The sequence below is a fragment of the Panthera leo genome, chromosome B1, assembly GCF_018350215.1.
Source record: "Panthera leo isolate Ple1 chromosome B1, P.leo_Ple1_pat1.1, whole genome shotgun sequence".
NCBI classification, from domain to species: domain Eukaryota; kingdom Metazoa; phylum Chordata; class Mammalia; order Carnivora; family Felidae; genus Panthera; species Panthera leo.
The window spans coordinates 159,565,593-159,583,112 of NC_056682.1; the positions used below are offsets into that span (position 1 = coordinate 159,565,593).

General features: G+C 36.3%; 1 protein-coding gene and 1 long non-coding RNA gene across 2 annotated transcripts in view; one reads left to right on the forward strand and one right to left on the reverse strand.

Annotated features, from left to right (window-relative positions):
* Window positions 1-17,520, reverse strand: part of ARL9 (ADP ribosylation factor like GTPase 9) — an 18,122-nt gene continuing 602 nt past the window's right edge. The window contains exons 2-4 of the mRNA XM_042936314.1: window positions 14,164-14,326; window positions 11,376-11,551; window positions 1-290 (exon numbers count right to left, since the gene is read on the reverse strand). Of these exons, the coding sequence (XP_042792248.1) occupies window positions 111-290; window positions 11,376-11,551; window positions 14,164-14,326 (519 nt within the window). The 3' untranslated portion in view covers window positions 1-110. The remainder of the gene's footprint in view (window positions 291-11,375; window positions 11,552-14,163; window positions 14,327-17,520) is intronic.
* The window catches only part of LOC122218210, an 11,873-nt gene continuing 11,719 nt past the window's right edge, over window positions 17,367-17,520 (forward strand). Inside the window, exon 1 of the long non-coding RNA XR_006201944.1 lies at window positions 17,367-17,440. This is a non-coding gene — a long non-coding RNA (uncharacterized LOC122218210). The remainder of the gene's footprint in view (window positions 17,441-17,520) is intronic.

Below are 17,520 nucleotides of genomic sequence, written 5' to 3' on the forward strand. Positions count from 1 at the left end.
GGAAGTGGCTTATTTTTTATTCGACAGTGGAAACCTGTGGCTTCAAACCTGTCACTTAACACTCCTTGGTGACATTTAGATTCAGAGCTGCACAGTGGGCCCAGGCTCGGTCACTGCATATCTGCAGCCAGGTGTGCAATCAAGTCTTTGGCATCTTGCATGACGGAGGGTATTTCTGAGCCATTTTCAGTCACTTGTGTTCCAAACAAGAACATCTTCCTGTCATTTCCCACCTCAGACAATGCCAAAGCTTCGTGGATATCTGTAATACGATAGGCTGTTTCAAGATCCTTCATCCCGAATAGAAAAAGGAAAGGAAAAAACTAGTTATTTTGTAATCCTTTTCGATAGAAAAATGTATTACTCTCATTGCTCTCAATGATCCCACCTCCATTTTAATGTGGAGGATATTGTGACCCCTTTATTATGACTTCAGTGGTTGTCTGAATATAAAGATTTTAATCAGCATTATACGAGCAATGGGGTGCCTGCCTGGCTTAGTTGGTAGAGCATGCAACTCTTGATCTTGGGGTCATGAGTTCAAGCCCCACACTGGGTATAGCGATTACTTAAGAAAGAAAAGAAAAGAAAAGAAAAGAAAAGAAAAGAAAAGAAAAGAAAAGAAAAAAAATAGGTAGCAGGATTATACCAGTATTTATGAGCTATCATCAAAAAAAAATTTTTGGAATGAAGTTAAGCCTTTATAACATCTTAATCAGTTTTCTAACCACTGCAGTCAATCTGCTTTTTTTTTTTGTTTTGTTTTTTTTCCATTTCTTTTTTATTTGCCCAAAATTATATTCAATAGGATGAATTATTTTTTTTTTATTGAGGTATAGTTGACACACAATGTTACACTAGTTTTAGGTGTACAACATAGTAATTTGACAACTCAACGTGTTATTCAATGCTCACCACAAGTGTAGCTACCATCTGTCACCATACAATGCTATTACAATCCCATTAATTACATTCCCTGTGCTGTATCTTTCATCACTGTGACTTATTTATTCTGTAACTGAAAACCTGTACCTCCCATTCCCCTTCATTCCTTTTTGCCCATCTCCTTGTATTTATGGGTCTGTTTCTGCTTTTTGTATTTGTTCTTTTGTTGCTATATTCTGCATATAAGTGAAATCATATGGTATCCTTCTTTCTCTGTCTGACTTCACTTAGCATAATGCCCTCTAGGTCATCCCTATTGTCACAAATGGCAAGATCTCATTCTTTTTTTATGGTAATATTCCAAAATATGTATGTATATACTACATCTTCTTTACTTGTTTACCTACAGATGGACACTTAGGTTGCTTCCATGTCTTGATTATTGTAAATAATGCTGTAATAAACATAGGGGTGCATATGCCTTTTCAAATTGGTGTTTTAGTTTTATTTCTTATTATTTATTTTTCAAACTTTTATTTACATTCTAGTTAGTTAACATATAGTGTAATATTGGTTTCAGGAGTACAATTTAGTGATTTATCACTTATATATATAACATCCAGTGCTCATCATAACAAGTGTCCTCCTTAATACCCATCACCCATTTAAGTGTTTAAGTTCTCTTTGGGTAAACACTCAGTAGTGGAATCACTGGATCATATGGTATTTCTGTTTTTAATTTTTTGATAACCTGGACCTGCCATACTGTTTCCACAGTGCTTGCACCAATTTATTTTCCCGCCAACAGTGCACAAGGGTCCTTTTTTCTCCACACCCTCACCAACACTTATTATTTCTTACCGTTTTGATTCTAGTCATTCTGCCAGATGTGAGATGATATCTCAATGTGATTTTGATTTGTATTCCCTTGATTATGAGTGATGTTGAGCATATTTTCATGGGTCTGTTGGCTATTTGTATGTCTTCTTCAGAGAAATGTCTGTTCATGTCTTTTGCCTATGTTTTCATTGCATTATTTGTTTTTTGTGTGTGAATTGTGTAAGTTCTTTATATATTTTGGATATTAAGTCCTCATCAAATATATCATTTGCAAATACCTTTTCCCAATTAGTATTTGCCTTTTCATTTTGTTGATGGATTCCTTTGCTGTGTTGATGGGTTCTTTTTTATTCTGGTGCAGTCCCAATAGTTTATTTTGGTTTTTGTTTCCTTTGCCTCAGGAGACATATCTAGAAAAATGTTTCTGATAGTATCTGGCTGGAGTTTATTACATTTCTAAATGTTGGTCACCCCAATATAGTGCCTGCCTGAAACCAGAATTCATTTAGTTTTAGACCCCGCAGTGACTTTTTAAACAGTGTTAATGGATTCAGTAACATGTGGACAATGTCTTAAGTTAATAAATTCATTGACGGAATTGGAGAGGAAGAATATATATGAGGAGAGTGTTGGATAAAAAGAGGAGCTCCTTGTAATGATAAAAGCACATCAGGGATAGGGCTCAGTCAGTAGAGCATGCAACTCTTGATCTTGGGGTCATAAGTTTGAGCCCCCACGTTGGGCATAGAGTTTACTTAAAAAAATAACAAATAAACTTAAAAAATAATAAATAAAATAAAAGTCAACATATGTTAAAAACAAAAAGCACATCAGGGATAAATCCCAGGTTTATTCCATACTTGCATAACTGTGCATTAATAGAATAGAGGCCATCACTCAAAAAGTAAAAATAGTAAGATGACTTTTTAAAAATCCTTATATAATAACTTGAACCAATGAGTCATCTAAAAGCATAGATTACTTTGGCAAAGGAATATCAACAAAGATGCCTTAAACTAAACCAAAGATGCCTTAATATCCAAAACTTAACTCGAATATCCAAATCTTTCATTATTAAGCCCCAGTAAAAGTTATAAATTTGACTGTTTAAAAATGGCTCTGTTTATTCAATTTGATGAAGATAAGAGATACAAACCACAAAGGAAAGCATTGATAAAATAGACTATTCGAAATGGAAAGCTATACAGGTGAGAAAAATATATGCAAAATGAGAACAGATGTAGGGAGCTCAGTGGCTCCATCAAGGGTAATAATATTCACATTATAGGGATCCCAAAAGAACAGAGAGAAGAGGGGACAGAAAACTTATTCAAAGAAATAATAGCTGAAAACCTCCTTAATCTAGGCAAGAAAACAGATATTCAGATCCAAGAGGCACAGAGATCCCTCAATGAAATCAACCCAAGGAGGTCCACATCAAGAAACATAGTAATAAATATGGCAAAAAGTAGTGGTAAAGAGAGAATTTTAAAAGCAGCAAGAAAGAGGTGCCTAGGTGGCTCAGTTGGTTGAATGTCTGACTGTTGATTTCAGCTCGGGTCATGATCTCATGGTTCATGGGTTTGAACCCTGCAATGGACTTTGCACTGACAGTGTGGAGCCTGCTTGGGATTCTCTGTTTCCCTCTCTCTCTGCCCCTCCCCTGCTTACATGCTCTCTCTCTCTCCTATCTCTCTCATAAACAAATAAACATTAAGAAAAAATAAAAGCAGCAGAAGAAAAGAAGACAGTTACATACAAGGAAATCCCATAAGGCTATCAGATTTTTCTGAAGAAACTTTGCAGGCCAGAAGGGAGCGGCATGATATATTCAAAGGGCTAAAAGGAAAAAAATCTGTAGCCAAGAATATTCTATCCAGCAAGGCTACCATTTAGAATAGGAGAGATAAAGAGTTTCCCCGATAAAAAAAGCTAAAACAGTTCATGACCACTGAACCAGTCCTACAAGAAATATTAAAGGGGACTCTATTTAAGTGAAAAGACCATAAGTAACAGTAAGATAAGTAGGAAGCACAAAAGCAATACAAATAAGTATATATGTAAAAATCAGTCAAGGAATTAAAAAAATAAAAGGATGTAAAGTATGGTACCATATACCTAAAATGTGGGGAGAAGAGTAAAGAATGTTTCAAACTTAAGTGACCATCAACTTATTATACAGAATGCTATACGTAGGTATTATATATATAACATAATGGTAACCACAAATCAAAAATCAATAATAGATATGCAAAAAAAGATATGCAAAAATAGATATGCAAAACTTAAAGAAAAAGAAATGCAAATATATCACTAAAGAAAGCCAGCAAACTGTGAGAGAAAAGAACAGAGGAAAGGATCAGAGAAGAGCTACAAAAACAACCACAAAACAAGTAACAAAATGGCAATAAATACAAACCTATCAATAATTAGCATGAACTAAATGCTCTGATCAAAAGACATAGAGTGATGGAATAGATTAAAAAACAAGACCCATATATATACTGGCTACAAGAGATTCATTTCAGGGGTGCCTGGCTGGCTCCGTCAGTAGAGCACATGACTCTTGATTGTGGGGTCATGAGTTCAAGCCCCACATTGGATGTAGAGCTTACTTTAGAAATTTTAAAAAGAGACTCATCTTAGACCTAAAGACACATGCATACTGAAAAGTGAAGGGATGGAGAAATATTTATCATGCATATGGATGTCAAAAGAAAGCTGAGGTAGCAATACTTACATTGGATACTGTAGACTTCATAAAGAATTTTTTTAAGTTTATTTATTTAGTTTGAAAGAGAGAGGGTGGGGAGGGGCAGAGAGAGAGGGGGAGAGAGAGAATCCCAAGCATGCTCCGCATTGTCAGTGTGGAGCCCAAACCGTGGCTTGAACTCAAAAACTGTGAGATCATAACCTGAGCCAAAATCAAAAGTTGGATGCTTAACTGACTGAACCACACAGGTGTCCAAAGACTGTAACAAGAGACAAAGAAAGACATGACATAATAATAAAGGGGACAATCCAACAAGAAGATATAACAATTGTAAATATTTATGCACCCAACATGAAAGTACCCAAATACATAAAACAATTAATAACAAACATAAAGGAAATAATCAGTAGTAATATAATAATAAGGGGACTTTAACACCCCACTTACATCAATGGACAGATGATCCAAATAGAAAAGCAACAAGGAAACACTGGCTTTGAATGACACACTAGACTAGATGGATTTAACAGGTATATTCAGAAAATTCCATCCTAAAACAGCAGAATACACATCCTTTTCAAGTGCACATGGAACATTCTCCAGAACAGATTACATATCAACCCACAAAACAAATCTCAACAAATACAAAAAGACTGAACTTAAACCATGCATCTTTTCTGACCACAACACTATGAAACTAGAAATGAACCATAAGAAAAAAACTGGAAAGAGCACAAATACATGGAGGATAAATAACATGCTAATAAACAATGAATAGGTCAACCAAGGAATAAAAATTACATGGAGAAAAATGAAAACAAAACCGCAATGGTCCAAAATCTTTGGGATACAGCAAAAGTGGTTTTAAGAGGGAAGTTTATAGTAATACAAGTCTACCTCAAGAAGCAAGAAAATTCCCAGATAAACAACTTAACAATATACCTAAAAGAGCTACAAAAAGAAGATGAAACAAAACCTCAAACCAGCAGAAGGAAGGAAGTAATAAAGATTAGAGCAGAAATAAATGATATAGAAACTAAAAAAAAAAAAAAAAAAGACCCAACAGAACAGATCAATGAAACTAGGAGCTGATTTTTTGAAAAGATCAACAAAATTGATAAACCTCTAGCTGGGTTCATCAAAAAATAAAAAATAGAGAGAGAGAGCACTCAAAGGAGCAAAATCAGAAACAAAAAAGGAAAAATATCAACCAACACCACAGAAATACAAATGATTATAAAAGAATATAATTAAAAATTATATGCCAACAAATTGGACAACCTACAAGAAATGGATAAATTCCTAGAAACATATAACCTCCCAAAACTGAATCCGAAAGAAAAATAAAGTTTGAACAGACCAATTTCCAGCAATGAAAATCAAATCAATAATCAAAAAACTCCCAACAAACAAAAGTCCAGGACTAGAAGGCTTTGCAGGTGAATTCTACCAAACATTTAAAGAAGAGTTAATATCTATTTTTCTTGAACTATTTCAGAAAATAGAAGAGGAAGAAAAACTTCCAAATTCATTCTATGAGGCCAGCATTACCCAACACCAAAACCAGAGCAAAACACTACAAAAAAGGAGAACTACAAGCCAATATCTCTGATAAACATAGATGCAAAAATCTGCAACAAAATATTAGCAAACCGAATCCAATAATATATTAAAAAAATTATTCACCATAATCAAGTAGGATTTATTCCTGGGATGCAAGAGTGGTTCAATATTTGCAAATCAATCAATGTGATACATCACAGCAATAAGAGAAAGGATAAAAACCATGTAATCATTTCAGTAGATGCAGAAAAAGCAGTGGACAAAGTGCAACATCCATTCATGATAACCCCCGCTCCCCCCACAAAGTAGTTTTAGAGAGAACATACCTCAACATAATAAAGGCCATATAATTATATGAAAAACCCACAGCTAACATCATACTCAATGGGAAAAAACTGAGAGCTTCTCCCTTAAGGTCAGGAATAAGACAAGGATGGGGCACCTAGATGGCTCAGTCAGTTAAACATCTGACTTGGGCTCAGGTCATGATCTCACGATTTGTGAATTTGAGTGCCACTTCGGGTGAGCACGAGCCCCCCATCAGGTGAGCTTGAGCCCCGATTCGGGTGAACTTGAGCCCCAGTTTGGGTGATCACAAGCCCCGCTTCAGGTGAACCCTGCTTCTCTCTCTCTCTTTCTCCCTCTCTCTCTCTCTGCTCCTCGCTCACTTGTGCCCCCCCCCAAAACAAACAAACAAACAAACAAACAAATAAATAAATAAATCTTGGGGAAAAAAAGGAATAAGACAGGGATGTTCATTCTATAGTACTGGAAGTCCTAGCCACAGCAATCATCTATGAAAAAGAAATAAAAGGCATCCAAATTGGTAAGGAAGAAGTAAAGTTTTCACTGTTTGCAGATGACATGATACTATACATAGAAAACCCAAAAGACTCCACCAAAAAACTGATAGAACTGATAAATGAATTCAGTAAAGTCACAGGATACAAAGTCAATGTATAGAAATCTGTTGCATTTCTTAGACACTAATAATGAAGCAGCAGAAGGAGTAATTAAGGAAATAATTCCATTTACAATTGCACCAAAAATAATAAAATACCTGGGAATAAACCTAACCAAGGAGGTAAAAGACCAGTACTCTGAAAACTATAAAACATTGGGGTGTCTGGGTGGCTCAGTCAGTTAAGCGTCCAACTTCAGCTCAGGTCATGATCTCACAGTCCGTGAGTTTGAGCCCCGTGTCAGGCTCTGTGCTGACAGCTCAGAACCTGGAGCCTGCTTTGGATTCTGTGTCTCCCTCTCTCTCTGCTCTTCCCCTGTTCATGCTCTGTCTCCCTGTCTCAAAAATAAATAAAAACATTTAAAATTTTTTTTTAAAAAAGAAGACTATAAAACATTGATGAAAGAAACTGAAGACAACACAATGAAATGGAAGGACATCCCATGCTCATGTATTAGAAGAACACATATTGTTAAAATATCTATACTACTCAAAGCAATCTACACATTTAATGCAATCCCTATCATATACCACCAGCATTTTTCACAGAGCTAGACAAAACAATCCTAAAATGTGTATGTAACCACAAAAGACCCCATATAGCCAAAGCCATCTTGAAAAAGAAAAACCAAAGTAGAGGCAGCACAATTCCAGACATCAAGTTATACTACAAAACTGTAGTAATCAAAACAGTATGGTACTGGCACAAAAACAGAGATCAATAGAACAGAGTTAGAAAACCCAGAAATAAACTCACAATTATATGGTTAATCCATCTAAGACAAAAAAGGCAAGGATATGCAATGGGAAAAAGTGTCTTCAACAAATGGTGTTGGGAAAACTGGACAGCAACATGCAAAAGAATGAAACTGGACCATTTTCTTAAACAGCACACAAAAACAAACTCAAAATGGATTAAGGACCTAAATACGAGACCTGAAACCATAAAAATCCTAGAAGAGAGCACAGGCAATAATATCTCTGACATTGGCTGTAGCAACATTTTTCTAGATATTTCTGCTGAGGCAAGGGAAACAAAAGCAAAAATAAACTGTTGGGACTACATGAAAATAAAAAGCTTCTGCACAGCAAAACAAACAAACAAACAAACAAACAAACAAACAAAACCAACCAAAAACCAAAAACCAAAAACCAAACAAAAAACAAAAATTCCCTGAAAGCTAAAAACAAACGAAAACTAAAAAAAAAAACTAAACAAGCAACAAAAAGAAAAGACAACCTACTGAATGGGAGAAGTAACATATCTGATAAAGGGTTAGTATCCAAAATATAAAAAAAAAAAAAAAACTCATGCAACTCAATACCAAGAAAAACAAATAATACAATTAAAAAATGGGCAGAACACATGAACAGACATTTCTCCAAAGAAGACATACATATGGCCAAAAGACACATGAAAAGATGCTCAACACTACTCACCACCAGGCAAATGCAAATCAAAACCACAATATTACCTCACACCTGTCAGAATGGCTAAAATCAAAACCACAAGAAATAACAAGTGTTGGCAAAGATGTGGAGAAAAAGGAACCCTCATGCACTGTTGGTGGGGATGCAAACTGGTGCAGCCACTGTAGAAAATAGTATGGAGGTTCCTCAAAAGAATAAAAATAGAACTACCCCAGCACGTCCAGCTGGCTCAGTCAGTAGAGCATGCGACTCTTGATCTCAAGGTCGCGAGTTTGATCCCCACACTGGGTATAGAGTTTACTTACAAAAAAAAAAAAAAAAAAAGAAAAAAAAGAACTACCCTATAATCCCACCAAAATATAAAAATACCAATTACCCCTGTGTTTATTGCAGCATTATTTACAATTGTAAAACTATGAAAGCAACTCAAGTGTCCATCAATAGATGACAGGCTAAAGAAGATGTGGCATAAAGAATATTCCATTGTGTGTGTGTGTGTGTATTTATTATTATTATTATTATCATTATTATTACTATTCAGCCATAAAAAGAATGAAATCTTGCCATTTGCAGAAACATGGATGGATCTAGAGAGCATAATGCTAAGTAAAATAAGCCAGTCAGAGAAAGAAAAATACCGTACGTTTCACTCATACGTGGAATTTAAGATATGGAAGAAACAAAGGAAAGAAAAAGAGACATACCAAAAACCAGACTCTTAACTATAGAGAACAAACAGTTACTAGAGGGGAGGTGGATGGATGGGGGGATGGGTGAAATAGGTGAAGGGGATTAAAGAGTATACTTATCTTGATGAGCACTGAGTAACATATAGAACTACTGAATCACTATATTATACACCTGAAAGTAATATAACACTGTTAACTATACTAGAATTAAAATAACAATTTTTTTTTAATTTTTTTTTTAAATAACAATTTTTTAATGTGGTGGTTTAAAAAATAAATGGAAAGCTATGTATAAAAAAGAGAACCATAAGCAAAGTAAAATAATAGCCAACAGGTTGCTGGAGAAGATATTTGTAATGCACAGAAGTAACAAAGGATTATTTTCCCAAAAGATATGAAAGATTTCTACAACTCAAATAGGAAAAGATGAACACCCTAATAGGAATCTGTGAAAAGATATTAAAAGACAATTCACAGACGTAGAAATTAGCTTCAAAGAATGAAACGAATTTGAAACTAATAACCAATGCACATCTGAAGAGATGTTCAAGCTCACTAGTAACTAAGGAAATGCAAATTAGAATAACGGGATAAAATTTCAGCCCCATCAGATTGGTAAAAATGAAAAAGTTTGACAATGCCAAGTACTGAGAAGGATATGTAGCTGCAAAAACTGTCATATTCCATTGGTGGAAGAATAAATTGGTGCAGTATCTTTGGGAAAAAAAAAAAACTTGGTAAGTAAGATCTAGGAAAACTGAGTATGTACAAATCTGAAAAACCAGCAATTCCTCTTTAAAGTATATGCACTAGAGAAATGTTGATACGTATCTACAAGGAAACACATACATTGAGATTCACTGTAGCACTTTAAATACCAATAAAAAATTGGAAATAACCCAAATGCCCATTTTCTCTCTCTTCCTCTCTCTCTGCCCCTGCTACATGCATTCCCTCTCTCTCTCTCTCTCTATCTGTCTCTCAAAAAAAAAAATTCTGAAGTAGCTTCTACACTGGACTGTAAATAGGCTCCTACTTTAGGTCATCATTTGTAATTACTTAGTTTACTTTCATAAACATTTGCCCTTAGAAGCAGTGGGAGAATCAAGTTCTCTAATAATTGGCAACCTTAGCAATTGAGAGAGGGGCTTTAGTATTATAATGCTATAGATGTTCAATTTTTTAAAACTGATTTTATTATGGTAAAATACACATAACAAAATTTACCATTTTAACCATTTTTAAGTGTACACTTCAGTACAGTCACATTTTGTTCAACAATCCACCTCCAGAAGTCTTTTCACTTTGCAAAACTGAAACTCTCTACTCACAGCACAATAACTCCCCATTTCTCCCTCCCCCAACTCAAGGCAACCATCATCAATATAAACCTGTGTTCATTAAACAATAACTCCACCATCTCCTCTCCTCCCATTCCCTAGTAATCTCTAATCTACTATCTGTGTCTATGAATTTAACTACTCTAGGTACCTCGTAAAAGTGGAATCACACAGTGTTTGTTGTTTTGTGACTGGCTTCTTTCACTTACCATATTGTCCTCAAGGGTCATACATGTAATAAAATGTACCAGAATTTCCTGTTTTAATGCTGAATGATATCCCATTGTGTGTATATATCACATTTTGTTTATCCATTCATCCATGGAAGAACACTTGGTTTGCTTCTACCTTTTGGCATTGTGAATAATTCTGCTGTGAATATGGATGTACAAGTATCTGTTTGAGTTCCTGCTTTTAATTCTTTTGAGTATATACTCAGAAGTGGAATTGGTGGATCATATGGGAGTTATATTTTTAATTTTTTAAGGAACTGCCATACTGTTTTCTATAGTGGCTGCACCATTTTACATTCCCAATGACACTGTACACGGGTTCCAATTTCTCCATGGTAGTTTAATATCTATAATGTATATGTGAGAAATAAATTCAGGTCAGGTTAATTGATCTAAAACAAACTATTTCTTTATATATAGTAGTCCCTCAAATATTTTGTTGAAATCAATTCAACCATCAGTAAATGTTTATTGAAATTAAATTCAACACATATTTTTTGAATTTCTACTATGTACAGTATACTAAGTATTCTGAAGGACACAAAGATGAATAATGGTCTTTATTCTCAAGGAGTTTATAATCCAGAAGATCTAATAAGTATAAACTAAACTGAATATACAGCATATTGTTAAATATCCAGCTATTAAAAGTAGACATTTATATTTCTTTCATTGACAATAAAGCTATTGAATACCACTTATATTTGCACAGATTTTTACCTGTTTGTTTGCAAACACAACCAGAGGAAGGATTGGGTTTGTTCCAATTAATTGATGAAGGTGTTTCTTGGCTTCAGGTAATCTGTTGTGATCTGCTGAATCTACCACAAAGATCAGCAGCAATCCTCTGGACAGGTACATTTCCCAATAGGAACGGAAAGGTTCACTGCCACCAACTATACAGAATAGTAGAGAAAGAAGACACCAAAAACATTGCAGAAGTGTCCACTGAGGAGCCAGGAAAGATACTTTTAGATAATATCCAAACACTGGACAGATGTGTGTTAGAGTGTACCCAATTCAGAGAATGACCAGAGAGCTGTTACGAGGGAAATGGTTGGTGGGAATATTTACCCTCCACAAGTGGTCCAATCATTCTGGAACACAAAGGATCAGCATAAAGACACTAGATACTACAGAGGATGTCTTCCGATCCGTAAACATAGCGACCCCAGGGGCCACAGCCATCCTATCTGTTAAACTCAGAAAATGGGAGTAGGCTACTAAAATAACTCAGGGTGGTGGGTTAAAACACACCTTCCTCTAAAATAAGTTTTAGATGGACTGAATTCACTGGCCAGCCTCATTTGAACAATCTTTTTCCTTTGTCAAAATCCCAGAACTAATTTCTCTCTTAACATTGCACTAAGAGTTAATATGATCCTGTGAACATTAAGGAATACTTGCCTCAGAAAAAAAATGCCTTTGGATTATTTCATTCTGCTGATTCTTCCCAGAAGAAACTTACTAGTAATGATAATAATATATATACAGCGAACTTAGTTTTTGTTTTTCTCCTAGAAGAGAGGTTGGCAAATTATGGCCCACAGTTTAAATCTGGCCCAACGCCTATTTTTGTATAGCCCATGAAGAAAGAATGGATTTTACACTTTTAAATTTCAGGGAAAAAAAAGAAAGAATAACATTTCATAATATGAACATTATATCACATTTGGATTTCAGTGCCTACAAATAAAGCTTTATCAGAACACAGACATGTGGATTTGTTCACATATTGTCTGTGGCTGCTTCCACACTACAACAGAAGTCAGTAGTTTGAAGACCCCTGTTTTAGGAATTTAACAAAAACATTTAAAATACTACTGGGAAAGGGTCTTGATTTGCCTTTCTTTTGTTTTCCTTTTATAGAGCTAGGCTAATTCCGTAAAGTATTTCGTGTTATTAATTTTTTAAAAGAATGTTCTGTAATCTTCTAAGTTATTCACGTGGTTTTAACATACTTAATTTAAGCATGAATGAACATTTGGGTTGTTCTTTTTTTGTGTGTGTGACATCATGACATCTCATCTATATAGGGGATTTTTATCTTTTTTGTTATTAACTTCTAATTTAATTGCAGTGTAGTCAAAGAACATGGTTTGTATGATGCCCCTTCTCTGAAAAATTTAAGACTTGCTGTATGGTCCATGAAGTGGTCAATTTCAGTAAATGTTCCATGAGTATTTAAGAAGAACATGTATTTTTAGACTTGGGATGTAGCTAAAATTGTCTAATTGGACAATCTTATATTGTCCATTGGATGAAACTTGTTGATTATGTTCAAATTTTGTGTCTTTTCTAGTTTTGTTCCTATTAATAATTGACAATATGTTGAAGTCCCTCACTCCAATGGTAGTGTATGTCCCTTTCTACCCCTGGTTGGAATCTTCCTCTCTTTTCCTCCCTTCCTTCCTTTCTTTTCACTTTTTATACTTTGAGACTATTTTCTTAGCTATATATTTGGTTAAAGTTATTATTTCTCCTATAGCTTCTTAACAAATTGAAAACTCTATTCCTAGTAATGTTGTTAGCTGAAAGATCTGCCTACACATTTACCGATTTCTTGGCCCACATTTTCTCTTTGTAACTGGATGAAAGCAAAAATAAAAAAGGTGATGGCAGTAATCTAAGTAAGAGACAGTATAGGTTCCAACTCAAATAGGTGCAGTAGGAAAGGATATAACTGATGAATACAGGATTTGTTTTAGCAGTAGAAAAACTCATAGTGTTTTATTTGTGGACTAGAGGTGAGGCTGCATAAGAAGAAATCAAGGGTGACCCCTAGTTTTCCAGCTTGAGTAACAAGATAGGTGAGGGGCCATTTACTGACCAGTAGATTATAGGGAAAGGAACAGATATGGAGATAAATCAAGCACTTAGTTTTGACCATTTTAGGTTTGAGAGGCCAATTAGATATCTAGGTGGAAATGTCAGGTGACATCTGGATATGTTTGGGCTGGATGGATAAATCTGGGATTCATTAGCAGAGGGATGATATTTAAGGCCAATAGGATGGATGAAATCATCCAAGGAGAGAGTGTAAAGAGAAGAGAATCTATGCAACTTTGGGGAACAGCAATATTTAGAGAAGCGGTGACTCCAGAATTACTTTAGAGTAGAGACTTCTGGGCTGCCATCTGGTTACAAAAAGAGGTTTAGGGCTTGTTTATAGTTGCATTTGCAGAGAAGGAAGTACACTTTATTTACCTAGACTGCATGTTTATTAGAGGTAGTAAGGGAGGAGAGAGACCGTTATAGGAGGGGGTGCTACAGCTTTCCTTTCAGCTTCCTCTTATACCAGCACTGTAAAATGGAGAAAATAAAAAGAAAAGAAAGTGATTCCCCCTGTCCCTCCACTGCACTATTAAACTATATATGCATTCTAAAAGTATAGGAAAATCTTACCCAGTGTTACTTTTCATACAGATGCAATGTTGCTAATAGTATGTCTGGCTTAAGGTATAACAAAATGAACCTCTCCTGTTTACTAATAAGAAAGAGGGCTTACTCTCTAGGAATTCCATTTGGCTATCTTCAGTGTTGATGCATACTGCATTGAAACCTTGGGTGGGTGCCACACTGTGCTGGACTTTGTTTAAAGCTAGAGAGTGGAGAACACTGGTCTTTCCTGCTCCGTCCAGGCCCAACACAAGGATCTGCTTATTTTTTTCCTGTGAAAAAAAAAAAAAAAAGACAAAACAATAAACCCATGTGACCAGGGCCTCGTTTTCCTGGCTCCTGGCAGTGTGCCTGCCTGTGGTAGGACCCGATGATAATTGTGGAACTGTAAACCAGAGCAAAACTTCACAAAAAATTTAATATATCTAGGGGAACCCGGCTGAGCTCAGTTGGTAGAGGACGGGACTCTTAGTCTTGGGGTCGTGAGTTCAAGCCCCACACTGGGTGTAGAGTTTACTTAAAAAAATTAGTATGTCTAGAACAAACTGTACCAATCAGTTTGTATTTTATAATCTGCCATTAGTTATGTGGTATTAATCACACCACACCCTTCCATCCCCCAACTCCTGGTCAATCTATCAAATATAGACTTTATGTAGATCAGGATTTATAGGAAGTGCCATAGATCACAGGATCAATTTTCACATTTCATTTTGCTTCTTGAGTTCATGTCCACTGGGGATTGCACCAGAATTCAGTCTGTTTGAGATCTTGGGATCTCTATGGTTCATGTACTGACTGTGCCATTCAGCAAGTAAGCATCTAAGGTTTCTTATTACGGATCTGTTTTGTTTTCCCAATTGGATCACTAGATTAGAAGACTTTAGAGCAAAGTTCCCTTCTTATACTCTTTAAGATAAGTATTATGATTAAATGAAAAGGCTAAGGTTATAGAAATTGTTAAACCAGTTCCAGGGGCACCTGGGTGGCTCAGTCGGTTAAGCAGCTGACTTCGGCTCAGGTCATGATCTCGAGGTCCATGAGTTTGAGCCCCGTGTCAGGCTCTGTGCTGACAGCTCAGAGCCTGGAGCCTGTTTCAGATTCTGTGTCTGACCCTCCCCCGTTCATGCTTTGTCTCTCTCTGTCTCAAAAATAAATAAACGTTAAAAAAAATTTTTTTTTTAAATATATATAAAAAAAAACCGGTTCCAATCACAAACATTTATTTTAAAACCTGACATTAAAACCTGTTGAACTTGACACAAACTTTAGAAAGAAGCATTCCACCAACATACCAGCCTTAAAAATTTTTATGACTAGTGACTGAGAGACAAGCATTGCAGACTGGTATGAAGACAAAGTTAAGAGTGCTCATAAAAGTGGCTATTAGGGTGCAAAATTTAATGTGATCAGTAGTAAATGACCAACGATACTGCAAGATTGCATAGGAATTCAATTCTATTTCCCAAACAGCCTGCTGAAGAAGTTTCTCATGCACAAAAACACCAGTAATTGTCTTCAATGGCACTGGTTTGGAAATAATAATCATTTACATTTGTACTCAAATACTAAATGTTGACATTAGATTTAGACTGGGTTTCTGGAAAAAAAGTGAATTTTTTTCACTGTTCCTATTGTTCTTTTTTTAAAAAATAAGATCTATGTGAAAGTAAGATGTTTTAAGGTCTGGTCTAACAGGGTCTTGTACAGAGAGCATGATTTATCAAAACTGTCTCCTGAATACCAGAATTAGACAAATACATGTTGGGGCACCTGGGTGGCTCAGTCAGTTGAGCGACCAACTTCTGCTCAGGTCATGATCTCACGGTTTGTGGGTTCAAGCTGGCAAGGGTTCTGCGCTCAGAGCCAGGAGCCTGTTTAGGATTCTGTGACTCCCTCTTTCTCTGCCCCTCCCCCACTCACGCTTTGTCTCTGTCTCTCTCAAAAATGAATAAACATTTTTAAAAATTTAAAAAAGAAGACGAAGTACATGTTTTTGGAGTTAATTCTTGATGGCTCTTATAGCAAATAGTATTTCCATAGTTATTTCCTACCTTCATTCATGTTGCCTCTCATCTGCATCTAAATGTTACAGTGTCATTCTGGGAGTGTCATGGTAAGGAATAAATGGCTGTAGGGTGTGGATTGTGTCTCCCTTATTGCCTCCACAAATGGCCCCATGCTCAAGGCTACCCCAACATATTTCATCAATTCCAAGATGCATTTTTCCCTCCCACATTTTAACATCTCTGAAATGAGGATTTTACAATTCATGGTATGTCATGTTTTGATTGGCAGCATTTTTTTTTTCTTTCTCAGTGGTACTAAATTAATGGTATCTGAGATCCTATGGAAGTGTGAATTAAAACAGTTCCCTACTCTTTCCAACCAAATCACTGACCCTAAGCCCATCCTTTCTAGAAATTTAGCAGTCACTGACGCTTTACATTTTACCTTATTTTAGCAAAATGCATGCTAAAATACATGCTTCCTCATGTTTAATCTCTTAAGGAAAGCTGGGATTAATGTAAACCAAGAGTTCGGACACAATTTGTGATTTTGAACACCTCTGTTCCCTATCAAAAGTCATTCCTTTTACATTTGGATCTATAATAGTCTGTGTTTTACCAGAGATCAAATCTCAGTTAATAATTCAAATTGTTTAGAACCAGAAAAGCGCCTGTGAGCTCAGGAACTCCAGGAGCAGAAGTCCATTCAGCTGGGCTTAATGCTTGCTTTTCCTTTTTATCCTACCCGCCCCCGCCCCTCAATTTTTTAACTGTGGCAAAATTCACATAAAATTTACCATCTTAACCATTATTAAGCATACAATTCAGTGGTATTAACTACATTCATAATGCTCTTCATCTTGCAAAACTCAAACTCGGTAGTCATGACTAGCTCCCCACTCTCCCAGCCCTCAACCCCAGGCAATCATCAGTTCTACTCTATATGATTTGGACCACTCTAGGTACCTCATATAAGTAGAATCATAGGTATTTGTGGGGTTTTTTTTGTGATTGCAGCGCCTGGTTTCTGAGACCTCTCAGTTAAAACTTTGTGACCATCCCTTCTGGGCGCTAGTAGTTTGAAAACAATTTTTATTGTAACCACGGAGAAGGTCTAGCCCTAAAACACACCCTGCACGAATTCAGGGACCCTACACTTTCTGACAAAGAACGTGTTCAACGGGAAGGACTAGGTTGGAGAGCCCGCGCGCGGCGAGGGTTCGGGTCTGGTTTCTGTGCTGTAGGCGGCGGGTGCGCCAGTGCTGAGCGCTGGACGGAGATGGGGCCCAAGAAGGGCTGTTCCGGCCCCGTGAAGACCAACCAGGACCTCTTCTTCCTCAACGCTAGACCCGAAGAGGGGTGGGGCGCAGCGGCAGGGTTAGTTAGCCGTGAGGGTGAGGCAGGTGACGGGGAAAAGGGGTAGCGATGGGTCCGGCGAAGCTTGGCACACCCCCTCC